Below are 27,753 nucleotides of genomic sequence, written 5' to 3' on the forward strand. Positions count from 1 at the left end.
GTTAGAATGTGACTTCTGAATCCATGTGATCTGGGGAAGTATGTGCTTGTGTGTCTCTGTGAAAATGCTGCAGGAGGATCAGATGTAGTGGATACTCTGAAATATCCACCTTCACAGATGTATAAGAGTAATTGCTCTTCCTTCCTACAATGTTGGTTATTATCGTAAAGATTTTAGTCGTTGCTTAGAAGTTTCTGCTGTTCCATGTAATGCAGTAGATAAAGAAATGTAATGCTAGTTTCAGTGTGTCTGTTTAGTGAGAACAAAGCTGCCAAATGTCAAACTGATATTTTATTTTTTTCACTGGTTGCTTTGTAATCTTTAAACAGCCTTCCTTTAATTAATGAAGAAATTTGCAAATTCATCTTGAATTCAACAAGTAGCTTTGATTAAAATTTGATTTTTCATGAGTAGATTGAAAACGGAACTTGTTCCAGATAGCAATGTGAAGGAATTATTGGTATTTGTCCTGATTACTTGGTTCCAGCACTCGTGCATTTGCCTGGTCCCCTGCCTGCCTGAATGATGTCCAGATATTAAAGAATAAGATATTCAGAGAAGAATATTTTGTTTTTCTCTTCCTTTTTAAACTGTTCTACTTTGTAATATACATAATAGATCATTGAGACTGTGAGAGTGACTCACTAGAGTGCTGTTGGACACTTCACTTCATACTAATTTCTTTGTGAATAAATGTTTCATTATTTACATGAAGAGAAACATTGACAATGGGAGGCATTATGAGCTGCTAATCCATTTTGTTTAGGAGAGATGAACAAGGAAGTGATACAATTGATGCCTGTTTCTGATGGGTGAAGAAAATAAAGCAGAACTCTACAACTTGTTTAAGTGTTCCTTAAATCAACAATTGCACTGTGTCCAATCTGTACTAGGCTGGAGTTAATGGTCTTTGAACATTAGGTGGAAGCTGGGGGCAGACAGCTGCCTCTGGCTGCCAGCACAGAGAAGGTCCGTTTTCCTGTTGCAGGTCAGGAGAAGGGACTACAAGTGCCACAGTAGATCCATACAGTTCTGTCATCATCACACTCCTGTCTATCCCACTTCAATTTTTGTTCTTTTTTTCTTGAGGGAAAATTGACATAGAACATTGTTCTGCATCTTTTGCCATCAATTTATGTAAACTAAAAGAAATTAACTACAGAAAATAACTGTTTTTCATTCTGATTTCTTAATAGGTTGTTGGCTCAGTTGGATGAAACAGAAAAGGCTTTTGATCAATTTTGGACCAAGCATCACCTAAAACTAGAACAATGCCTGCAGCTTCGACACTTTGAACATGATTTTAGAGAGGTAAGTTGTTGGCTGGTTGTATCTAGTCTTTGCTAAATACAGTCAAAGCCTGCCATACTTCAAGTAAAATGGCATTCTAAAAAAGAGGCCAGGAGGGAAGCCAATCATTATAAAAATAAAAAAATCACTTTTGAATATGCAATTTTTTTGTAATAATCTGATCTCTTACAACACTTCAATAAAACACAGTGAAGAAAGTGCCAACCATTTAAGCCAAAATGTGAAGCACAAACTTCATGATATATTATTGTGTATTTATGTGTGATGTTACCAAGTATCATTTCTTCTGTGATACTAAGCACCCAACCCTACTGAAATCAGTGGAAAACAAAAATGGAAAGCACAACCATGAATACAAAGGATGGAATAATACAGTAAGACAGACTCCAGAGTAATAGATCTTCAGAACTGTTCGGGCCTAGATAAATCCAAGAAATGGGGGCAGCTCTTTTGAGAATTAGTTAGTTGTTTCCTCATTCTTTGGCTTTACCATCTTGAAGGGAACTGAAAAACTAAACTTGAGGTGCATTCTCATCTAAAAGATGGGGATGAGTGTTTAGAAGTCATAGGTTTGTTGTAACTTTGAGTATCTTATGATTTATATGCTTTTTTTTTTTACTTTTGTTTTAGGTAAAATTAACATTGGATAATCTCATGGAAGCACAAGCAGGTTTTTCTGACGTTGGAGACAGTGTGACTCGAGTAGAACACATCCTAAGGGAACAGAAACAACTGGAAGAAAAAGGACAGGTTTGTGTTCACTATAGTATTCTAACTACTCCAGGCATGATTATCTCTGTTTCTCTGTCACTATCCTTATGTCACATTTACTCACTTTTCATGGATCTCCATTTCTATTTGCAAAATTCAGATACTAATTTCCAGAATCCAAGGTTGTTCAAATCCAGTAGTTCTGGTTTCTTACTTGGAAGACTACAGTCAGTTGAAAAATCTGCTTTTCAAGTCACAAAGTTAGAGCCATCTCTGGAATCTGAAGAGCTCGTAAGATTTGACAGGTTGCCTTGGCCAGATCCCTGTTAAGACTATTCCATTCAAGTCCATGGCAGTTTCAGGAGCACCCATACTTTCTGATACGTACTTTTCCAGACATTTGGACTTTGCAATTCCATCACCTATGATATGCATTACTTTTAGTATTTTTACAAAGGACTGAATGAATAAGCCAAATCAGAAAAGGATGCACATGAACATATGCAAAAGTTGATTATGATTTTTAAGCATGGGATTAAAATTTAGAAAAACTGTGATCTTTGCCCATCTCTTCTGTAGAAGTCTGAAGAAATGTAAGTTGTAGTAACATACGTTTCCCTTCCATTGTCCACATCACGTAACTTTTTTCCTGTTAGCCACCGCTATTTTCATCATATAGTGACTAAGCTGAAGAAGTTTTACTCTGAAGGATCTGAAGAATTTTTCAAAATATTTATTCAAATCAAATATAAAGAGAAGCATTACAAATCTGGCAGTGTCAGAGTAGATAAAGTATTTTTTTTATTACTGGAGACTTTGTGAAGGTAAACACCACCACACGTATATATCATGTCCTTAGTATGTGAGAAGGACGACCTAACACTTTCCAGTTTAGGCACAAAACTACTGTACTTAGGTGTTTTTTTCAGTGAGGATCTATCTGCAGCATACCTATTAAAGCACTAAATATTTTCCTTTTTGATGTTCCTGGTATTAACAGATAGTGTTTGTACTCAGATGAAGCAAACAACCAACAATAGCTGATATCATTTTAATTTTTTTCTATGAAATGGGAAAAGTTAATCTGTATTTAAAAGTATTCAGCAAAGAGCAGATAATTAATAGCTGAGGAGAGAAAATATTTCAGTACCACAAATTGTTTAAACTCACTCTGATTGACTTTGCCCTGGAAGAGGCTAGGAAACTTTATGAGCTGTGGTTTAAAAAGTTGCCACACATGCCTGTTCTGCTTCTTTGTGAAGATGCCTGCTCCTCAGGGAATTATAATCCGTTAACTCTTTAGATATGAGCTCAGCGCACACAGCCTGAGATAATGTGAATCATCATAAGACTTTGCTCTGGTTCATTCTCTATATTGTGCTGCTTTACTAACTCTCAACTTGGTTTAGGCATGTGATGGAACATTTTTGTGTAGATATATGTTCTGTATGATTTTAAGGCTGCTTAGGTACTCATCTCTGAACATAGTCTGTGGAGGTAGAATAAACAATAGATAGAAATAATATTAATAATTAAGTTGATCTTCGGTGCAAATTTAAAAACACATCAGCTAGTTGAATATTCCAGACTATTAGCTCCAGGCTACAGCATGGGTTACAGAGGTGCATTGCCTTTACCAACACATCTCCTCTTAAGATGTAATTTTGAAAAGATTCTCATTAATTTCACAGGAACCTTTGGAGAAAGCCCAGACTCTAGCTCTCCATGGAGAACAGCTCATCCAAAACAACCATTATGCCATTGACTCCATCAGACCAAAGTGTGTTGAACTCAGGCGTATTTGTGATGACTTTACTAATGAGACCAAGAAAAAGTATGATATTTTGGGAAAGTCTCTTGAGCTGCATAAGCAATTAGATAAGGTGAGTGAATCTTTTTGGAGAACAGCCCTACTGAAGGCTCTATGGAAAATAAATCTTTTTATAAGCATAGGCAACTTAGGTGAAAAGAACAGATTTACTTTTTTTTTCTACTTCATTCTGAAACCATTACTATAAAAAAACATAGCAGACACTTCCTGTGATTATTGTCTTAAGACCATGAAGAGCAGAGTTGAGACTAAAAAAGAAATGAGATGTGGTTATATTTGAAATGAGACACAAACACGTTCTGATGCTGAAAAATAAACAGCTTACTGCCTGTTCTTTTGTTTTTCAGTTTATAGGATTAGCTGAAATAGGAAGCTAAATGCTCTGAGAATGTGTGCATGCTAATTCCTTAGAGGAATTATCAGAAATTATTGTGAAAACCTGTTTTGGAGTATTTTGTCTGAGTTTAATGGGCCTAAGAAGTTTTGGAGAATTTTGATATAGTTCAAATATTTCTTTTTGTTTTTGGATTAACTGTGTAATTAAACACTGAAATGAGGTAGTACAGCAGAAAGATTTGATTTGCAGCAACTACAGTAGCATTCTTCCTCCTTGCTCAGAATATTATTATTTTGTGCTGCTGGAGCATCTATCCAATGAGAGGTGAATTTAATTTGCATGTTCTATGTCTCTTAGGTGGCGTGTGTTGTAGACAGGACTTGTTACATGCTAGGAAGTAACATTCCTTCTCTTTAGTGACACATTAGTGCAGAACTTTATTTCATAGGGTGATAGGAATGGCACTTCACACCATGGACTTTCAGTGACAATGTAGTCCATACTGTCCCATTTTTCTTCAAAGGCAAGCCAGTGGTGTGAAGCTGGAATCTACCTCTTAGCTTCCCAAGCTGTGGACAAGTGTCAGTCACAAGAGGGAGCTGAAACTGCACTTGTTGAAATAGAGAAGTTCCTGACAACAGCAAAGGAACACCAACTCTCTAACCCAAAGGAGTTCTACAATCAGTTTGACACGATTCTCACACCTGAAATAAAGGTAAAACACCTAAAATGTGTGTATGCACTCACTAAACAATGATTGTCTTGCACGAGAGACTACTGGGGTGTATCAAAGTCTGCACAAATATGCCTCTTTCCCCACGATGAAAGGGCACAGAGGTGAGAACTCAGGGCGAGAAATTGTACTCGAGCAGTTCTAGAATAACACATACTTCTTCAGGGTAATGCCAGAAAACTGCATGACACACAAGCACTACTTGGTAAAACATATCTGTGCAAAGTGTGTGGGCTGGGTTGCATTATCTTTAGCTCTAATACACATAGTCTGAGTAACTCAAGTCCCATCTTAATTTGCTTAGTCCACGACTTACAACCATCTGCTGTTCACCTTTTCTTTGCCTAGACCAATGCCCAAAGGATTTTACAAAAACTAGAAGATGTACAAGAAATGTTTGACAAGAGGCAAGTGAGTCTGAAGAAGTTAGCAGCCAAACAGACCCGTCCAGTGCAACCTGTTGCCCCACATCCGGAGTCTTCCCCGAAACGAGCATCACCAAAGACAACCAGACCAGCAGGAGTAGGTGGGCCATTAATATCTGTGTTCAGATACTCAGCAGTGTTGTTTTCTCTATGCATGGTCATGCTTAATTTTTTTCATCAGAATGAAATCTTGCACCTGATGTTCAGTGTCAACTTTGTAGGCCCAGAAGTTAAAAATGCATGTGAAATATCTATCACTGCAAGCATACAAACAAGGATGATTTAGAAAAAAAATAAAATCAGGCTCTTCTTCTTATGTCTCATCTAAAAGCACATTTCTGTACAGTTGTTGTTACTGTCATTTATTGCTAATCCTCCACTGAAAATGCAAACCAGGTGAGTCACTGCAAATATGGAAAGCATGAAGATATCTTTTACAGAGTACATACGGTAACATCGTTTTCTCCTTTGCATAACCATTTAATTACTTTCTAGTATTGTTCTTTACTAATTATGAGTTGAACATTGCTTCTTCTTGGAATCTTCTTGGAACTTACAGAAAGCTTCTGTTTTGAGGTTAGCATGTGCCTTTAACCAAGGGCTTTTTAACAGGAAACCTTCTGCTAGAAGGCTGATCTAGAATAACTCTAAAAAGTCAGAGTCTGACTTTTTAAGTCCCACAGTAAACTGTAGAGACAGTTACCTGAAGCACATGCTTGTATGTATGTTTTCATAGTGTTTAATGGCATCCTTTGGGTCTTATCCAATGGTCCATCATAAAGCATCATTCTTTATATTTACTGTACTCTCCTGCCCTCAGAATGCCAAAGCACTTTGCAAATACTGTGCTGCTGGTAAATATTTTCACCTCTCTTTTGCAGAAAGAAAACTAAAGTATAAATAGAGATTCACCAAGGGGTTTTGCACTCTGAGTCTGAGATGTGGTTGAGAGTAGAAACAAGGACACTGAGTCCTACTCCAAGCCTTGAAAATGAGGCTGTGATATTCTGTTCTTCTTGAAGCTACTTTCTGTTGTAATTTCCTCTGTGCCCCTTCACATTCATGGGAGAAACACAGAGTCAGCATTTATATATGGGTAGAATTTATAGAGAGTCATCATGCAAACATGAGAGGCTAGGAGCAACTTCTTGAATCAATCAGTTATTTTAACTCATTGTTATTTATCTGGAATATGCCTGAACATCTCTAAAAATCTGCAAAATAGAACATGGTAACAGGAAACTACCATGTTCGTAGGCTTAGTAAATAGAATGGCAGGCAAAGACAATAAAATGTGGTCAACAGAAATAGAAAGCATGAAAAAGAGGCTTTTGTCCCCAGGCAGCAGATGTAACAATACCACAGCAGAACTGCAATAGTTGTCTTTGAAAGGAAAGAAGTTATATTCATTCTAGAATAGATTTTGTTTTGTTTTTACTTGCTGACTCCCAGTTTCCCTAACAAGGAGTGGGAGGGAAAATTCAACCCAGTTCAGTGTGTTAATGGAAAAAAATCTTAACAGGTATGAATGCTTAAGCATGAAATATTCTGTCAATATAACTGGCACACATCATTTTACCTGTGCATGCGTGGTGACACAGGCAGAGCTGATATGAGAGAAAGGACAAACTTCTATCAGGGAAACAACTGTGACAATTTCTTATAGAAATGCCCTAATGTTCTCTGGGGACTGTTGGTAGTCTTAGCTTAACAAAGATCCACAGAAAGGCAGTTCAGAGCTGCGCTCTAAACTCCACCTCATCGCAGATCATCCCCAGTGCTTTTCTGTGGGTCTGGAAATTCTGAGGCAAAACTTTAAATTCATCTCATTTTGGATTCACAAATGAACTTGTGAATTTTGCAGCCACAGGCCTATTCAGTACTGGAATGAAGGTGCTCAACAACTGAAAATGGTCTGTACCAATTGGACTTGGGGCTAGCTTTAGCTATGAGACTATGATTAAATAATATAAATTATTAACGTTGACTGTATTTAGCATTTCTCTATTTTCATTCACTTTTAATTCCTCCAATTTTCATTTCTTTGGAATGAAATTTTCCTAAAGGCTCTTATTCAGCCAGACATTTTCATGGTAAAATTCAATAGAAATGGTTCAGCTATCTCAGTGAAGAAGGCTAAAAACTCCACTGTTTTAGTTACCTTTGTGGCCAAAGCTGAAACATTGCAGTGCCAGTTGATTTTGTTGCAGCGTTTGGATTTGGCAGTTTTATACACTTGGAAAAAACTTCTCAGCTCATATGTGTTCATTATGGATGAACTTTCTACAGTTCAGCTCATTTCCTTTGTTGTCAGCAAAAAATGATGGCACCCAGAGACAGAAAATGTTTCTTCTCCTCCTGCCTGCTTGTTTCCTCAGAGTATCTCCTTGTAGCAACTTAAGCTCTTCTTAATGCAGGGCCGTCACCGCCTCCCTTTCTCCCTGTGAGCAACACAGCAGCGTGTTCCTGCTTTCTGTCAGTACTTACAGTCACATACCTAGGGGAGAGCAAAGGAGAGAAACAAAAACTATCACTGTGGGTTTTATTTTTTTCATTTGTGACCATTTTCTGCTTTCTTGCCGACATGAGAGAGAGAAGCTGGTGCAGTGTGAAGGTTCCAACCCCATTAAAAACTCATGTGGGTGTTCACTTAGTAAAAACAAAACTACCACATTTTACTAACTAGTGCCACTACATAAAAAAGTCTACATTGAAAGGACAGTTAAAAAACTGAAATCAGAATTGCTGGTCAGGGCATATGCTCCTGAACATATATATTAAGCAGCATAGAATCTTTGAAGGTTTCATTTTAAAAATATTGAGTTGGTATTCCAGATTGGTCTTATCTCCTTGATCTTTAGCTACAGCACTCAGATCTTAGTGTAGCTGATAAAAGCCTGTTATCTCTGAGAAAGTTGTGAAAACAGCTTAGTGGATTTTTGTGAAGCACATGAATTGTAAAAAGGGCTATTAAAAATATATATGTATATATATATTCAGAGCAGAGACTGATATTCTGCATGGATAGTAAAGCTCTGGGCCCCCACTGAAAAATACAGATAAATTGGAATACCAAGGCTCAATTCAGTGTTTTGATTCTATACCCTGAATGAGGCAAGGATCCTTAGGGAGAGAAGGAACTACGTGTGCAACATACTCATCTGTGGTTGGACCAAGATGCCTTAGCAGAAAAAGGGCAAAATCAGGGTTGCATATGTTGCTTTACTTCTAGCATCTTTTCTAAATGCTATAGAATATTCACCTAGGGATTTCTTTTGTGCAGCATAAATGTTAAGTACAGGAGCAGATAAGTCAATTTCTTTTAGCTCATTAAGGAAAGAATATCATTTGCAGCACATCTCACGTGCAGAGTCCATGACTCACTCTTATAGGTGTATTAGAAGGCCAACTTGGAACATGAAATTCATATGGAGGGAACACAGCTGGAAGCTTTTCATTCCTTTAAATAATAAAAACTAAACTGGTTCCACCCCATTTAAATGTGTGTGACTGCGCATTGGATCCCTTCCAGCATTCCTCACAGTCACTAATGCGTAACACTAAGTAATAACATCTGGATAGGGGATTAAAGGAGAATATCTTTCAAGAGTCTGGGGATGGGTACAGGGGAAGTGAAGCAGCAGAGAGGATTAGCTGACTCAGAAAAGATGATGAATGTGATTTTTGTTAAAGATTCTTGGGAAACCATTCTGTAGTTTAAGATATTTCAATAATAGAAAAGATGCTTTCCGTTTTCTGGCTGTAAGGCAGCTATCACATTTGGCCAAGTCTGAGGAAACAGAGCAGTGCATCTCCTTACAGAACAATATTCCACTTGCAGGGGGCCTCACTCGCTTCTTAGATGGGCAGATTTTCAAGAGGATCAACAGCAGTGTTGCTAAAGCAGAAATTATATTGCCTAAGAATGGAAAATAGTCTCTGTATCAGGCCATTTGATGATGAATCTTAGGTGCTTTGGTATTTTTTCAGTTGCCTTAGCATGCTGTTTTGTCCCCAGCATAGAAAAGAACTAGGAAATCATTTGTGTGGGACATCACATGCTGCAAGCCCCTATGAACAGTTTAGCACACTAGTCATTTCCATGACTGCTCCTGCTGAAGGACTTTGATTCTGCTGTGGGTGAGAATGCAGTTCTCAGAGAATCTCAGTGAGAATGCACAAACTCTCCCGCAGAAGATAACAATGGGGAAGCATGTGACTGGGACATTCTCACAGCCTGGATTTAAAGCACAGTACTTACATGAGAGAGCTTTGAACATCTAAGAAGTGTTGTCTGCCTGTCACAACCCTTGACTATGATTTGTGTCTCTTGCTACCTGATGAGTTGCATTTGCTCTAATAGGAACAGTGATTCCATGTTTATGTTGCAATTTTTTCATAAAAAGCAAGTAAGCAGTATCAATAGCCCCATAGGAGAAGCAGAGTGGTCCACCAGGTGAATGAAAGCAATAGACCTAAACTCTGTATTATTGTAAATAGCCTTGCAATAAAAAATTAATTCTATGTACAATGCTCTTGAACAATATTTACTTTTAAAGCAGTATCAAATAATTTAAAATATTACCCAGTTCAAAATTAGATTTTTTAACCTAACAGCCAGGGGAGTACAGTAAAGCAATAGAATGAAAACATCTTGACAACATGCGGAGCTTAGATTGTGCACAGATTGTTCTCCCTTGTTCCCGTGCCTTTGTTCTCCCAGTAGGTGGCTGTGCACTTTACTGTTCAGCTTTCTCTGACCTTGAAACAGGCAACTGAACCGAATTTTAGAAGGGAATTTCCCTCATTAAACATTTCTGGTTCTGCAAAAATCAGTGCGATAATAACTGGCTGCTATTCGGGCTGTTCCTTTCTAAATTATCCCAAATGACATGAAGCACTCTCTGGATAGAGACCGGATGATAATGTAAAAATACTCTGATGCATAACCAAATCCAGATTGCTTCCTGTCTTCATTTCTGGGTCAAATTAAAAGAGGGTATGTTTGCTGTGACAGCCCGAATCAAATTGCCTCCCCTAAAATACAAGTGGTTACATTTGATCTCTTTCTGCATTCTTCCTTTTGAAATGTCATACTGATGAAGCCAAGACCAAGCTTGAAGACTGTCCTGAGTAATTTGTTGGACCAAGAAGCATCTTTTTAATAGCGCTCCACAGTCTCCCAGAGAAAGCTGTTATAGCCCAATTTCATGACCAAAATGTTACTAGATGCATTTGAAAACACCAGCTTTCATTTCTGGGAAAGTTGTTACTCTTTTCCCAGACAAAACCAAGAAGACTTTATCTCAGAATTGCAGCGTTTCTGATTCTTTGCTGCTTGACCCAGCTACTTCCATCATTCCACCTGGTATACGTATGTGTTTGTACCGGGCTGTGCACGCTTGCCTTATTGATTCAGCAGCCAAGAAGGGAGCACCATTTGCCCTGTACTTACACAGCACACATTGTGCACTTACTATCAGTTTAGTACAACTAAAGGTACAAGCTGGAACTGAGAAATTATTTTCTATTTAAGAAATAGAAAATACACTCCTAGTTCATTCTAACACTTTTCCTTGGTTAGCAGTCTCAGGATGAGAGGTTAATTTGTTAAGGATGATTTTCTAGTAGCATTGGATGACTTGCTGTCAACAAATTTTCAGAGCCTGCTAGGCCAAACAAACCTGACACGACAGAGCACAGCCTGAAATCATTTCCTCAGATTCATTGTCAGTGCATACACAATCAGAGCGACTTGCTGAACATTTGCATATTTACTCTTTTCAGGCTTGCTCATATCGTGAAACTGTATGGGAAACAGTCCTTGATAGTTTGACTTTATCAAACTATCACCAAAACAAAAATGTGCTTTGCAAAACCAACCAAGTAGTTTTTAAGCTCGCAGTTTGCTATCAGAATGAACATTATCCGATCCTTGATACAGTCAGCTAAAACGTATTTGTGCTACATTTAGGGTGGCTGCCAAGGAGGAAGCAAAACCATAGCAGTCGTTACAGCATCGAGCTGTACATGTCAATCTGAGGCGCAGTGGAGCACCAAAAAACACAGTCTGTTCCCTGCTCCTTCTCCACTACAATTCCCTTCTCTAAGCCAGATGCCAGTTGTCAACGAAGTGAAAGGAACGTTGCTTACTGCTTTTATTAGAAAGTAGGATTTCACTTTTAGCACAAGTTTCTAATGTTATTTTCCTTTTGACTCCTTCAGCTACCAACAGGAGGTCTGCAGAAATCACTTGTCCTCCAAAGTCCGTCTCTGAGGCAGAGTTATCAAAAAAGAAAAGCATTAAGAAGACTAAAGGTGGACTTAAGGTAGGAGTCTCTGAGTTCTGAGGGCATTCTGTACCGCAAGAGAAATTCAAAACAATCTAAATGTACGTTTATATATTTGTAAATCTTTTTTCCTATTTTAAAAACTAGTATAAATTAATTCTCTGCATTTTTTTACACTTCATATTGCAGTTTTAAAGTTACTCTGATGCCAGCAATAAGATTTCAGCTCACATTTGTATGAAAAACAGATTACACTTACTTAAATAGTAATAATGGATGAAGAGGGCAAATTGGAGTGAATGTTCAATGACTATACGTTGAAAGTGTATCTACAGTGCCCCTCCCTCCTTATAGCACATGAACTATTTGGCTTCCAAAACTGAAATTCTACTCAGTTACATTCTTCTCATGCTATCAGGAATTTACAAAAATATGATGTATTTATTCATGTTTAAAATCTACTTTCCAAGACTACAGTACAAATTTTTCCACTCTCTCCTTCTCTTCCATTGCTATATTGTTGATTGCTATAATAGTTTATTGATAGAATCTATCATCATCAAATTATGTAAATAATTTAGCTATATGGAATAAATATAGGGCACTATTAACTTCCAGAAGCAACTCTTCAAATGCTTAAGAACTCAAAGATTGCAGTGGAGTTTAGATTATCTGCCAGCTCACCATTTGATTTGTTTCTCTGTATGAAAATATTCTGCCTTTGAGCAAGCTCAGATAGCACTTAGTTCTAAAGCTACAGGTAAAAGAAGAGAAAACCTGCTTAAAATCTGCCTGGAACACACTTGAAATGTGCCAACGCTGTAAAGACTGGATAAGGAAGTAGATTAATATGTATTAAAATGGTATGCAAAGCTCCAGTCCATCACAGCATGGGAGCAGCATTTGCACACATGCACAGTGCTGAGCATTTGAGGTTCTGTGCTGTCTTATATAATCCTGTTATCAATATGACAAATTTCTCAGAGGCACGAGGATTTCCCAGACTTCTCTGCTTGGCACTGTTCAAAAAACGTTAAAAATAATGTCTTAATTGTTGGCTTCAGGCAGAAAAAAAACCAACAGTATTTCAGAGTCTAAGGAACAGACCTTTATGCCTATGATTATATACCTAAGGAGATAAATTCACTTTTTATACTGGAAGAACCCACAGATAACTTTGCATGGAGTTAAGGATGCCTCCAATGCCAATAGAACTGGAAAAAAAGACAAAAGTTACTTTTGATTTATAACTTGCACATCTAAGCAAATTATTTTAACTTATCGAGTGACTCGCTATACTGCTTCTGTATTACATTGGCAACAATGCAGTTTTATTCTTGTAAACAATTAAAATTCTCTAAATAAAAGTATCAGTAACTAAGTATTTCTGCATTGCACATACTTCTTGCTCAGATTGAAGTGATGCACGAGGCGAGTCAAGGGGGATCTAGCAGAGTCTTGGTTATGAGTGAAAGCGATGAGAACCTGTCGACGAGGAGGAGGTAAGGCAGCACAATTCAGTGCTTATGTGACTAAGTCGTTGGGCTAAGCCTTGCAGATACCATTTACCAATTGTTAAAGATCATCTCATTATGTTCAAAAGAACTCATTTGACTGTATACCTCTGAGAGGCATTTTTTTTTTAATTCAAGTGATTATCCTGTAGTCTCATTTTCTAGTAACTGTTGGGAAAGATTAATTATTAAATTATTAAAATTTAAAATACCAGTGCCATTTAAAATACCAGTGCTTCAGTTATTTAGTTTTGCAAGTAGCATCAAGCAAGTGCAGTTCAACTAAAACTGTAATATCTCTAGGCCAAAGAAATAGAATTTGAAAAAAAAAAACAACAAACCAAATCCTGCAACAAGTCTGCAAACCAAACCCCTGCTGATTCAATTTCCTTTGTTTTCTTCAGTGTAATTGAGATAATTTTTACTTACATTATGCCTCTGTTTCACACAGGTATACACTTAAGTTCTTTGATACGAGAGAGCACTAGCTCGTAATACTGTACAAATCTGATGCATACAAAAATGAAACTCACTGCTATCTGAACTTACAGCATGTTTACTTTCATATAAAAATTATGACTGCCACTGCTCACCAAACTATCAACTAGTTCTCAGAAGGTACAGAATGTGTTGTCTACCAAAACAAGTTCTATTTCAAATCACCTCTCTAGGGGTAATGCTTGTCTAAAGAAAAGGCATGAACGTGCAAGCTCACGTTAACAATAGGCCAAGCTTCTAATATTTTGTAGTTTTCCCTGCAGTTTTAGATTCACAAACCTACTAAACAAATTGTTACACTATCTCCTTTCTTAGGAGCATCCATTTCACCTTTTGTTCCATAAAAGGTTTAAAGGTTTAGTGTAAGGTCGAACAGGAAAAAAACACAGCCCCAAAAAACCCACACAGCAGCCCCAGGAGGACACTTCCTCATGTCCTCAGAGCAGCAGCTAAGCATCAGAGCCACGCTTGTCAGTTACAAAGAAAGCAACAAGAAATTTCAAATCTCTTTATCTAAAAAAAGAAGAAAAACAAGTCTGTTTATTCCAATCAAATTTTACAAAACAATTGTCTTTTTGTGGTACAGAGCAAAATTTAAGAATAAATATTGAATACTTTGTATAAAAACTAGTAATACCAAATGGAAATAGATGCAGATCAAACAGGTAAAAACAATTGTAGCATTAAACTCTGTGCAACAATGTCAAACTCTTAAACTCTTAATGAGGCATGACCATTCAGGCTGATAGTTTTACTTGTCGAAGTAAAACCTGACGGCCCTGCATTGGAGCACCAAGATGATTACTAGAAGAGGTTCTAGTTAAAGGAGAACAAATGATGCTTAGAACCAGAAAAGAAGTTGTTTGTTGTTGGTGTTTTGGGTTTTTTTTTGTGTGTTTTTTTTTTTCCTGAAAGAAGTGCATTCATACTTTTTATTCATAAGCAGCTTCCTTTTTCACTTCAGCAAAAGAAAATGCAAACTACAAACACCAAGGCCCTTTTAAGAAACAACCCAAACAACATTTAAATTAGCAACAAAACAACATATTTCAACAGTCAAAAGTGAGTTTCAAATAACAGCAAGCTACACTGAAGTAGTGTTTTAGGTGTCACCTAGGTCACTTTAGAAGTTCAAGATACTTATAACTTCAACTTTGCTTGTATGAGTGAAAACAAATCCTAACGCAATAGTTATGCTAGAAAAATTGTAGTCTTCTACTAAGACTTTGGCTGTATATAAATTTCAAGACCCTCTTTCCCCTGAAATGAATGGGGTAGCATTTCCAGCTGTGACATTTTACTGTGCACCTTATTGATTTAAACGGCCCTCAAGTGGTCCGCGACCTGAGGAAGAATCTTTCCTTCAAGTACTGAACACTGTGTCCTGTGTGCATTCCCCCCCGCACTCACACAGAGCCAGCAGGTTATGGATCTAGGTTTGTCTTGTTTTCTTCAAAAACAAAACAAAACAAAAGCAAACAAACAAAAATCATTCCTCCGATTATAATCAGTTTGTTTAGGCAAGAACATTAACTACATTTGTTTTTCTAGAGTACAGCTGTGGCAGTCCAATTACTTTAACAAATGAGTTGTTTATGCTCTATACATCTCTAGCATTTTGTCCAGTTAGAATTATTTTCCTCTTGGAAAATCATTTGTGAAGTTATATATTCACTGAAATCTAGTAGCTACCTAACATCCATCTGAAATGGCAGTTTCAAGAACAGTCAGCAAGTTCACTGCTGCTTTTTATCTGTGCTAGCCTATACCATTAGCTATTTAAATCATTAAAACCACAGCACAGCTCGTAGAACAGCAGCAATGATTTGAACAGTTTACCATTTACAGCTTAAAACTGCCATGCCACACACAACTGTTCTGAAGTTAGAAAACAGATTAAATACTTCACTTCTCCACACAGCAGCAAGAAACTTCAGGCAGAGGAGAAAAGGCCAGCTTTAGACATCTCAGAAAGCAAGCAGCATTGCTTCTTAGACAGTACGGGATCTGCTGATCATAAGACTGTGACAGATAGTTGCTACACTGCAAGCTTTTGGGCTGCGTGTTACTGCTGTGCCGATAAACTTGACTCATTCAACCTTTCAGAAGTAGTTTTATGATGCTACCTACACTATAACTTGTTCCAGTATTAAATCAGTTCACAATGTCTGACTGGACCTTGCATAGCCTCTATATACTCCAGGGAGAGCTACCACAGGCCTAGCACTTGGCAACCAAACTACCCATCCTGAGAGCCTGTAAAGACACCATTAATAAGTTATACAAGAAAAGACTGCAGACATCTTAGAAGTTTGTTTTTACAGGATTTAGAAGGCACCACGATATGACTCAATGGCCTGAGTTTCAGCACCACCTAGATTTACAATGCACAGGCATTAAGTTCTTTTTGCATGGGATGTTAACATTTAGCTCTACCCAAGAGACAGGGTTTTGGGGACAAAGAGTACTCTGACAATCTGAAGAATCTTATTTCTTCAGGAAAAGACTTCAGAAGAAACGTTTTAGTGATTTTGATTTTGTGTATTGAGTTTCTGTGGTCACCATCTCCCTAACCCTTCACCATGACATCAAACCTTTGTGCAGAAAACATTCTCCTTATTTAATAAATGCTAAATATGAAACTTCACTCTTTAAAATCACTAACCACTTCAAATTCGCTATAAACATTCTCAAGGAACAGGGCTATGGCTTTCACTTGCTTTTTTTCACCTTTGGGACCACGAACAAGAGAAAACAGAAGCACTGTTAGAAGAAAACCAGTCTTAAATGCACTTGCCTAAAGCCAGCTTATTAAAGATTGGATTGTTTAAATATACAGCTAACATTTTCAGAAGATGGAGCTTTTACACAAATACTAGATATTCATCCTTTCCACTTCACTCCTACGGGGGAGCTCTTTTGCTACTTAGAAGCAAGTCAGAGGGCACTCACTGTTTCCCTTACTTCAGAGATTGAGGGGACTTTGAGGAAAAGACTGTATCAGGTCTACTCTTCCTGTGCTGTTCGTCAGCTGTGCAGGTCCAGGCATACTTTCCATTGAGCATTCAAAAATACTGAATATCTGTAGCTAGTTTACATTGGCTTCAACTACCACATTGAGTCAGAAGTTCTACCTTCCTCTTGTTTTGAAAGGTCTACTTCATTCTGATGTTGTACTTGTTTTTTAATCATATACCTTACCTTTTTAAAAAGAAAATAAACCTTTAGGATTTACTAACAAATTCAAAATAAGTGACATTTTCACCAACCATTTCAAAGTCTAGAAGTCCATTATAGCTCATTAACGATCATATAATTGAAACTCTCATCCTGTGAAGAGTGTTAAAAAATAATAGTAATAAAAACAGGCTACAGTGTAGAAAGTTGTGGTACAATAGGAGAGCTATTCCAATAACAGTTTCTGAACAGAACTTGGCACCATCCTCGCACTCCCCTGCTTCATTTCCTATCCCACCCTCCCAACCCCACCCCAGCTATTCACATTTATTTATATTTTGAATAAACAGCAAAAAAAGTTGTTGCTCTGTTTTGGCTCAGTGGATCTTCAACACAGATATTCAAGTATTAAGAAAATGCAGCTGAACAAGGATATGTGTTCTCATAGTACAGTTTACAGAGAAGCATAATATTAACTATTCTGCAGTACATTCTACTCCAGAGCCCAGAGGAAAGCTTTTTAACTTTGGGATCTGTGGCCTGCTGCCAGAGATAGTGAAGGTCATCCACATGTCCGTGAGATGTCATCATTCTGTTGTAAATGCAGGGATGATACGGAGCCTTTCCTTCCCCAGAAAAAAAGGCGTGAGACTGTGGTACAATTCCCATTTTGTTGGCACAGAGGCCCATGAAGACATCATCTATATAAAGACTCGTATTGAGAGTCAATGAAGCCTCATATACTTTAGCTGCTACGTCACTTGATATTACATACGCAGCTCCTGCTGTGTAGTCAGGATAAGAGGGCCACTGGTACATCTCATATGGAACGTAGTATTTGCTAGTCTTATCTCTTACGGGAGGGGATCCGCGGTGGACACGGCCAATCCAGAGATCCTGAACACCCATCCGTGCTAGATTTTGGAGATAAGCAACAAGATTCGGCATATGGATAAATATATCATCATCTGCAGACATAATAAACCTGGCATGAGGACAGTAGGCATTTACCCAGCTGAACTGTAGGAGTAATTTAGTAGTAAGGTTGTGAAAAGTATCCAGGAAGTCCTGCTGAATCAAATCGCTGTATTTCTGGTCTTCCAGATAAAGGTCTCTTTGCCACATTTCATCTGTTGGTTGTCCCAAAGCAAAAAGAGTTTTAATGTTGGCATTAAGTTTAGAACGAACATATTTCTCATTACCCCAAGTCTGTCGAATTGCATCCCTTCGATGACGGTTTTCAGGAGAAGACTTCACAAACAACAGGAGGAGGACATCCTGCTGCTGACATTTCTCTCTGTGGTTCATCAAGTACTGGTAGCTTGCTACTCTGTCCAAATTGTCCCTGCTGATGGACAGGCTTTCATTCACAAAATTGTAGCTGTTCACGAGGTATCTGTATGAATAGGACTTCATATGGCTTACAAAGCGATTATCAAATGGTCCCCAAAAAATCATGACACATAGTATGAAGCAAGTGGCAAATATCTGCAAGAACTGGCATTTTCTGACTCTTCTGGGACTAACAAACATTCTGATGCAGTTCCTGTAATTCTTTTTCCTGTTCAGGATCAGAGTTATTTTTGTTCTGTTTATAAAGAGTGCTTGTAGTTTGAGAGCAGTGTCAGCCCTTCAGCCGTTCAGGATAGGCATGATGCCTTTCACTCACTACAGTAACTCCAGCTTCCCACACAGATTTCACAAGTCATCTTTCTGGAAAACATTCTTCTTGTACTGGAGGAGAGCAGACAGTTTTGAAAGACAACACTTGCAGATGAGTTCTTCCCTTTGTGGCATCTTGAAGCGAGCACTACAGTTCCAATGAGACGATCTCACGTGCTGATTTCCTCCAGACAAACCCTAAGAAGAGGAGGGAGAGAAGCGTTAGCGAGATGCTATTAACTCGTCAGGGCGGAGCCGGGGGAGGTAGCGAAGGAGAACCCGGGGCAGGAAAACCCACCTGATGACTACTTCTCGCTCAAATCCTTTAAGCTGGAAGGCAAGCCGCACGCCGCCCAAGCCCACAGGGCGTCTCGGGCAGCCCGTAAAAGAGCGAAGCCCGCCCAGCCGCGGTAACGGCTCCCGGGCGCGGGTGGCCGCGACGCCAACGGCCGCAGCCGCGGAGCGGCCCTCACCCCCCGCACCTTCCCTTGCGACGAAGCCCCCGGAGCCGAGCGGGGCCGCCTTCCTTCCACCCGACAGCCGCCCCAGCGCAGTCCCACCGCGCCCCTCACGGCCGCCGAGAAGGGCGGGGCCGCGCTGAGGGCGGGGCGGGAAGGTGCGCGCCTGCCGCGGGCTGCCCTGTGCCGGCTCAACCTCGGGAGGGCTCCCGGGAGGACACGCAGCCCTATCGTGCGCACAGAGCGGCTGAGGAGAGCCACCGAGAGCCGCGCACTAGTGATCTCCGTCAGGCATCCTGTGGTTAGCTCGGCTCCTGCGCTTTTTGGCCTACCGTGCCAAAAGATAGATTTCTGCCTGCAGCCCTCTCTCGGATTGAGAGCAGGTTATGATACAGCAGGCTGCTCCGGACGGAGCCGCAGCCCGCTCAGATGAGCGCTTTGCAGCTGCACCTGTAGCACAGACAGGGCTCCCTCTGCCACCAGCTCGGGTTTGGGGGAGGAATCGAAAGCAAAGCCATCAAAGCTTTCATGCCCTGCGAGACTCAACACTGTGTTCCTGCACCCACTGCTTGGTCTGTCTACACAACAGCCCTAAGGAGCAGCTGCTTGCCCACCCTGTAACAACACCGGGTGAGCTGTCAGCCAAGCCAGAAGCGCAGCACCAGCACACCAAGGAACGGCAGCCTATTCCTTAAGCACTTACTGCAGGCAAACAGCCTCCAAAGCTCCTGCAGCTACATTAGAAGCTACAGACAACACAGGCACCTGTAAAGACTATTTTACCTACTTGAGGTCTTCCAACTAGACAGCATTAGGAGAAAGCAAGGAACTGGACGGCGATAGCAAAACCTGATGAACTTCTGTGCTGCAGCAATCAGTATAGGCAGGAAGCTGGCAGCTCAAATCGGAGCTGTGGATTGCACTCTGAGGCTCGGAGATTGTAGTGCATAACAGAAAAGCTGTATGGGCAGTCTGCTGAGTAACAGTCAGTCAGCACTTTTTATAGTATTGGTTTAAATCCATTTTATTTTGGAAACATTAACTTAAACAATGCACCCCAGAGTTATGAACTCAGCAACTTTATAATAGAACACTACTGCAAAGATTGTTGTTGTTTCAGATGAAGCATGGGGATTTAGACAAGAAGCAAGAGTGTTACAGAAATCCAGGCATTTGACAGCACCTGTTGGGGAAGCAGCTCTAAAAATATCTACTACCCTCTGAAAATGAATATCTGTTTTAGTTTTCCCTCTGTCCTGCATGCTTGTTCGTGCTCCTCTTCACAAATCTGCACACTGCATGGAACTGGCCTGTTAACACAAACACCGCAGCATTGCCTCACCCAATTAAGTTTACAAAACGTACATCAGGCTGTTGACTTATATAGCAGATGCAATGGAAGGGGAAGAATGAGGATTACACCGTAAAGCTTTTGGCAATATGCAGTCATCGTCAGACATGAGGAAAAATAAAGGTGACAGTCTAACTGGTCAGGTTGCCCAGTGCCATCAGAACAGCTTAAAAGCAGCGGTCTGGCTTTTCAGTGAGTCAGCACAAGGCAGAGTATCTGTACTTGGTACATTCCTGGAAGCTTACCATAATGCTAATCACCAAGTACAGCTTTTATGGGTGTACTTTGATAACACATTTTGGCAAAATACTACAATTGCCTCTGTCACCTGGTGAAGGGAAGCGTTCAAGCAAATTATATCTGCATTTAGTAGAGAGTTTGTTCAGAGTCCTCCTCAGATGACATGCAAATGTAGTTATAGTTAAGTAATGCTGGTAACATTTAAGGATTTTTCTCTCCTCTGACACCCTGTCATCCACAAAAAAAAAAAAAAAAAAACAGAAACAGAAACAGCCCAGAGACTTGTAGAGGTGATAATGCCAAAGAATCTCCTTCAATGCATAAACTTGATAGCTGCTCTCAGTACCAATCCTTTGGATAGTCATGCCCTCCTCCTCTGAACTAGTGACTCAACCTGTACCCCACAGAAGCTATTTACTGCCAATGGATTCTCTAATTCTGAAGGGAGAAGAACCAACCAACAAAACCAAACAATTTTCTTCCTAAAAAGAGGAAACAGTAGGACAGATAAAATTATTCTTGGCAGTCATTTTTTTCTGACTAGAACCAAGGTGCTTTTGCCTCTTGATGTGCATTTTCTTGCTTGCAGCTTGGAAGCTTTCGGATGTACTTTTAAACTGAAGAGAGACTGGGAGAACCAAGCTCCTGTATAGTTCCCATGGCTGCCTTCCCTTCAGATAGGTATAACAACAACAGAAGTTACAGCTATGTGTGGCCTTCCCTCAGTTGTAAGCACTAAAAGCTTTTTCCACCCTGCAACAATCCTACTCTTCCTAGAGGGGTTTGTGTATTTAACCTATTGGCATTATCGTAAATAGAAATGTGTCATCTGAATGTAGCAACTGTTTACAGTTCTGTACTTCACATTCAGTTAATGTGCTAGTTCTACTTTCATCCCAGGAAAGCATTATGCAATAAAAAGTCTTCACAATGATTTGTGGAGTGACTGCTGTGGAAAGTAGAACTGTAGGGAGCTACCTTCAGTGTCCACAGAAGTCAGTATCTGAGAAAGTTAGTATGAGGTTAATTTAAGGATAGAAGTAACAAGTTTCTGAAAACCCAGTGAGAAGACAAGAGACTAAAGATACAGACATGAAACACAGACATTCATAGGAAGGATCCCAGAGGGAACAGTCATTGCAAGAGTGTGCACAGTGACCATAGGCAGTTGATTTAGGTCAGGCTGCATCTAGGAGCTAACTTCAGTTTACTGCAGGGCTCCAAGGACTTGTTTTGCAGAACTAAGTACCACATTCATTGTTTCTAAAGCTTTCAGTTTTACTTCAGGCTACTTCCAGGCTTTGTGTTACTATAGAAAACTCGAAGCCCTAGGACAGGATTTTGGACTGTGCTGGAGAGCCCTGTCATGTAAATTACTTCAGATCAGCTTGCTGGATAGTCCTAGTTAGCATTGCAGAGGTGCTTCATCGTGCTGGAAGACCTCAGTCACTGGGACCTCAGCTGCAGCACCACTCCCCCAGCACTTTAGGAATGTGTCCAACAAAAGGTGGCAGAAGCCAGACAGCTGCAGTTAAGATTAGCACTGCCAACATTTCAGTTCCAACAGACTTGTCAAGTCCAGGTTATCAACGTGATGATTGTGAGAAAAGCATGCTGCATTTTCTTGAAGCTTTCAGAATCTGCTTAGGCAGCAGGTACAAGGCTCAAAGAACATTTGGCACGTTTGAGCATTCTGTTAGGCAAAATTTAAAACTTTTTAAGTGTTTTGCTTTGGAGTGATTTAAATTGTTATAAATCTATACGAAATTGAGCTTCTTATCTCCAGCAGTACTTATTTATACATTGCTTGCACCAGACAACCAAAGAAAATCGAGCCGTAAGTTAACACATCAAATAAGCATGTAATTGTGTTCTGATGGCTGTTAAAAATTTCCCCCTTCTTATTAACTAAGGTGATAAGAAGGTATGTGCCTAAATTAATGGAGGGAAGGCCTGAACTGGCTGTGCTGCTCACAGCTTTAGCTACAAGATCATACAACTCTATTTCCCTTCATCATTTTTTCCATCACTGACGTGTCTTCACAAGTCAGGTTGTCTGTCATCACAACCCTGGCCTATGTCCTTCTTCATTCCCTAGTATTTGAAGATGTTTAAATGAAACAGACCGTCAAGTTCCTCATATGGGCTATACCAAGTAATATGACAAAACAGAAGCAAGCCACACCCTTGCTACTCCTAGGATTTCCTGCCATAGTGACAGATGTTTGTTTTAAGAGGAAAAAAAATGCAGGGAGGTACTTGCTGATCCTTCCTTCCTATGTAGCTCATAACCTCCTGTATTGAAAGAAAGCACGTGTACACATGCTGCAAAGAAAATTTCAAGAAGCATCAAAACCACTAGTTACACCTTGTTCTATACAAACCTTGAGATAGGGAAGCCAGACATTTGAGGAAAAAGTTCAGCAAGATAACAACTAAGAAGAATCAGTCTAGTGCAAGAAAGATGCATGAAAATTATAGAAAGACAGGCAAAATTCACCACCTAAGTAAGAAACGTAAGTGGAGGAATGACTGAAGTTTGGTTTCAAGACCATTTAACCTTTAATTCCACATGCAAGCTTTGGCCACACACTTCACAGTTTGCCTGCAACACTTGCAGTGAGGGTTCAATTTCCTGTTGTGGTAGAATCAGCATTCTTAAACACTGGTGTGTGCACTGAGACCCTCTCAGACTGAACACAGACCTGATTTTCAGAAGGTGAGCATCAACATCCCCCTAAGCTTGAACTTTTTAAATGATTCTGTAGTTGCTCAGTCAAGAGGGATCTTTCTATTAAAAAAAAAAGGCACCGAATTACAGCAGTATCTCCAGGGCAACTTCACATCAGGAGAAGCCTACGGCAACATGTAGAAAAGTGACAGACATTGAAAGCTGCAACCTCTTGCTGCTTCTCACTTGGTACATAATTTTTTCTGTTCATTGGCAGAGAGATTCAAAGGACTGCAAAGCATTAGATGGCAGCTGAGTAACACTTCAGCTTCTCCACAGTTGGAAGCAGAACAGGTTGTAAACACCAAGAATTGTTAGGAAACAGCAAAGGTTTAGTTCCTGCAGACATTTTGCACCTGCCATGCCAATTGGGTAAAAAGGATAAGAATTATTTCTCTTTCCTTGAGAGTGGAGCAGCAAGCTTCCCAGCTGCAACAGACCAATTTAGGCAGAAGGCATCTGCCAGAAGAGGTTTTAGAGGTTTGCTCACCTTTTCTCAAGTGGTTTATCACCTTCTCAAGCAGAATGAGTTTCCCAGAACAGCTACTGTGCAAATAGCATGAGATGCATAGGACCACTCTTTAAAGCACCAGACTACACTGACGCAGTTTGCAGTTGCTTTAGCCTACTATAGGCAACAGACTTCACAGAATAAAAGCCTACAAAAATATGAATATTTTGGTCCAAGGGATATTGCATAAAATACACAAGTACCAACATGGAGTTCTATGCTTTTATGCAGCAGGCCAGGTGACAAGGGATGGCTCTTTGTTCCAGAGTCTAGTATTTAATGATGTGGCAGATTGGTGCATTCTCCATTCAGCTCCTACATACTAAGGCAGAAGTAAGCAGAAAACAGGCAGAACACATTAGCTGCAGCTGTTAATAGTGCTTCCACCTCATGGTTGAAGGCAGCAGAACTTAAATATCAAAAGCACTTACACAGAACTGTATTTATGTTCAGTAAACAAAAAAACAGATTCATTTAGATTCTCTGGTGTGGCCTACACAAGTGAGGGCTTTCAATAAGTACCAGTACCACTGAGGGTCAGAGCTGCTACTTCCTTAAGACATCTTAACATCTTTTCATTCTACAGGGAGCACAGAAGCATATGCATACTGGCTGTTGTTTTCTTCACCAAAAAGAAAACGAAGCAGGAAAGTTAAAAAAAAAACGTAGGAAATAAACATGTAAAGTGGCAGTTTGTGTAATAGCATAAATATTGTACTAATTTCAACATAAGGTTAAGGTATCTTTTCTTGAAGTTCAAGCCACCCTGTAAGCAGGCTATTGCCATCATGTTGATTGCAACAGTCATATGATGGCAGCGTATGTAAAAACAAGTGCATCATTTTTGTGCTGAGAGTAAGGAATTCAGATCTTTGTAGTGACGTTCAGCAAGATGCTGCTTTGCTTATAAGTCCCTATCTTACATGATCCACTGTCTGCAATTACAGCCACTTAAACACACCTAGTGATTCCTTATGGAGAGTTTAAAAAAAAAAACAAACACTTCCACAGCTTGTTTTCTTGTTTTGGTCTGAATGCCTGTGCCCAATTATTCAGTAACTATGGAGAAACCAGCTTTCAGAACAAGTTTTTTATATGTCTTTAAGTTCTCATAATTGCTGCATAGGTACCACATCAGCAGAGATTTTAAATGCTATACAAAGATGAGCAATGTCACAAAACCTACATAAGCATTGTACTTCCATTGCTTCTGCTACAGGCACCCATTTCTGTCCACTGCATATCACACAGTTTCCTTTGATTATAGAACTTCTGTCAGTTTAAATATCTAAAGAAAGTACAATGAAAACATAGTATGGGGAATTGTACTGCTCAACTGTCTGTCTATCCCACTCTTTTCATTTAACACCTTATATTCCTCCTTAAACTGAAGCCATATTTAATTAGCAATGCCTGCACTGAGCTGGAATTCCCCCGAGCTGCAGGATTTTCTCACTTGTCTGTGCTGGCTGTCCACACAGCCAGCAATAAACCAAATCCAAAGCAGATGCTGGTCAGGTTTAGACCCCTTGTTAATTTTAAAAAATGGGCCCATCTTCCACTTGGCTTCCAAGCAAGAATAGTGAGACAGCTTCACAGCTCCAGAAGAGTCAGACAACCACAGTTAGAGGGACAGAATGAGTTTATTAAACAAAAATATTTTTAGTTTTAGGAAGGACAGAACTGTTGTTAGTTCACAGGAGGAATGCCACAGAAAGAACAAAAGAACAACCCTCACCCTCTCCCCCCAGTACCTGTTTTACAGTAGGTTAGAAAGTTAAAGAGCCACAACAAAGCCCCACCTAAATCAATATTTAAAGCAGGCAGCAGACAGGATGGTGTCTGCTTATTTGCCACTGGTTCTGGGAATGTTATTTCCTGCTTATTTTCTTCACAAAATCTGCTCTGGTCTGTAGGCTGTACTCAAAGGTGAAGCTTAACTATCTAAAACAAACTTGTTCTTCCAACTGCCAAATTTAACCACCAGTTTTAATATGAGACTGAGATAACCAGCTATCTTTCTGTGGGGTCTCACTTCAAGGATTATTGACAGGCAAAATATTTAAAAGTAAAGGGTATTTGAAGATTTGTGGAGGGCTCATTTAAACAGAAGGCTAATGATATCACATCATGGCTATTTATAAATCACTCTAGAATTTGTTGTAATTCCAGGTTTTAAACATATCTTCAGAGCAAGTATTCTTTCATCTGCTTTCCAGTCTATCCCCTCTTCCTCAAGCAACACCCTACTCTATGTTCCAGTTCAGCTTCATGCTCCAGATGCATCTTCATTTTCAGGGTCAAAACTCAAAGGATACTCATGTAGTTCAAACGTGGGCACTAAGGCAGGAACATCAAGAGAAGTGGGACAAATGTGTAGGTTAGAGCCAGACAAAATATTGGGTTTTGTTTGTTTTGTTTTTCCTTTTGGTTAGATCAATGACGATACACATCAGAGGAACAGACCCAATACAGAAAACTCCTACAGAAATGTTGAGTCTCCACGCTTGTTTCAAGCAGGCCAGAGAGGAACAACCACTTCAGATTTAATGACAAAACAGATACAGAACCATCTCAATACAAAGGAACTGCAGATTTGTTGGAATAACAGTGGTTCAATGCTTTGTTTAAGCCTGCCTGAAAGATGGGTAGGACCAATTCCATTATCCTCTCCCACTTTCATGGTAATAGGAGATCATTTCAGCCTTACTTGCAGTGCTTTCTGCAATGCAACAAGGCCAGAGGCTTAGAAGTAGACACTCATCTGCTTTCTGTTATGAAGTATGGGGAACAGGAACACACAGCCCACAACAAAAGAAAAAAAGAATAACCAACTCCTGGTCCCTCCACACATGCATGCAAGAAACGTGAAAGCACAGGTTCCAGTTGCTACAACTTACTAAGAGCAGCATCCAGACATTCCTAGTCTACTGCAGTTGAAGTGTCCTCTGAGAACTACAAAAAAAAAAATAAATCACTGAACATAACAAATCCCAAAACAGATGGCTACAGAGAATTCTGCCTTCAGGCCTAGCTTTAGATTCAAGTCAGATAAGTCAAACAAAGGAGCTGCTAAACACTCCCACAAAGTTTAACAAGCAGTGAGACTTGCCCAAGACTACAGTCTGTCTAAGTTAAATGATGCAGGCAAGTTGCACATCCACATTTGACCAGCAGTTCTCATCTCTGCTCAGGGCAGATAGTAGGACATGATACTCAATAACCTCTAGAGTCATGGAAAATAATTTGTCTCATGCAAGACTAATGTAAGGTCAAGAATGTAACTGAACTACATAAAATACTGGAATACACACAGCAGCAGATTAAGAATTGCCATGTGAAAACACAGTGTCTCCAATTTCAGTTTCTGGTCTCTTTGCTTAAAGTCTTAGAGACAGACCACTAAACAGCAGCACACTAACTCTTAAAGGGTGGGGAACAAAACAGAGGAACAGAAGCCCGCAAAGCAGGGGTGAACTTAATGAAAACAACAAAAACAGTCATCCTCTGAAGAAGTCTGATCATTCTAAAAAGTTGAACTTCGAGAATGATGCAGTAGAAAGTCAGTGCCTGTAGTTACCACAGCACTTCACTCAGTGCTTAGAGATGGGCAAAGCTGACACACTCGAAAGCTTAGTCACAACTTTGGCACTTGTGCTACCCCTGTGACTAACACACTAAAAAGGTTTTCTCCTAGAAGCGTGTGGAACAAACATTTGATTGGGAAGTCGAGAAAGCTGCAAGGGAGAGTTGCAGAAGAACTTTGTCTTAACAATAAGCCCAATATGTTACATAGCCCAATATAAGTAGCAAGTGCAAAGTGAAAGCCTAGTCTTTCTTTAGTTAACCAATTCAAGTAGAAGAAAAATCCATCCAGCTATTTTGTAGGTCATGAAAGAGCTAACCACAGCATGAACTAACCCCAAGTACATGAGGAACAATAAACAATAAATAGCAACACAAGAAAACCATA

General features: G+C 39.6%; 2 protein-coding genes across 2 annotated transcripts in view; one reads left to right on the forward strand and one right to left on the reverse strand.

Annotated features, from left to right (window-relative positions):
* MCF2L2 (MCF.2 cell line derived transforming sequence-like 2) overlaps window positions 1-27,753 on the forward strand; it is a 107,126-nt gene that overhangs the window by 25,591 nt on the left and 53,782 nt on the right. The window contains exons 9-15 of the mRNA XM_065748403.1: window positions 1,197-1,311; window positions 1,942-2,061; window positions 3,714-3,905; window positions 4,714-4,905; window positions 5,272-5,449; window positions 11,574-11,677; window positions 13,052-13,140. Of these exons, the coding sequence (XP_065604475.1) occupies window positions 1,197-1,311; window positions 1,942-2,061; window positions 3,714-3,905; window positions 4,714-4,905; window positions 5,272-5,449; window positions 11,574-11,677; window positions 13,052-13,140 (990 nt within the window). The remainder of the gene's footprint in view (window positions 1-1,196; window positions 1,312-1,941; window positions 2,062-3,713; window positions 3,906-4,713; window positions 4,906-5,271; window positions 5,450-11,573; window positions 11,678-13,051; window positions 13,141-27,753) is intronic.
* On the reverse strand, window positions 17,140-18,673 carry B3GNT5 (UDP-GlcNAc:betaGal beta-1,3-N-acetylglucosaminyltransferase 5). Its single transcript, XM_065748402.1, has one exon. The coding sequence runs from the start codon at window positions 18,358-18,360 to the stop codon at window positions 17,236-17,238; it is 1,125 nt and encodes a 374-aa protein (XP_065604474.1). The 5' UTR covers window positions 18,361-18,673; the 3' UTR covers window positions 17,140-17,235.

The sequence above is a fragment of the Cyrtonyx montezumae genome, unplaced genomic scaffold (assembly GCF_038088225.1).
Source record: "Cyrtonyx montezumae isolate F1298 unplaced genomic scaffold, pur_monq_1.0 scaffold_5, whole genome shotgun sequence".
Lineage (NCBI taxonomy): Eukaryota > Metazoa > Chordata > Aves > Galliformes > Odontophoridae > Cyrtonyx > Cyrtonyx montezumae.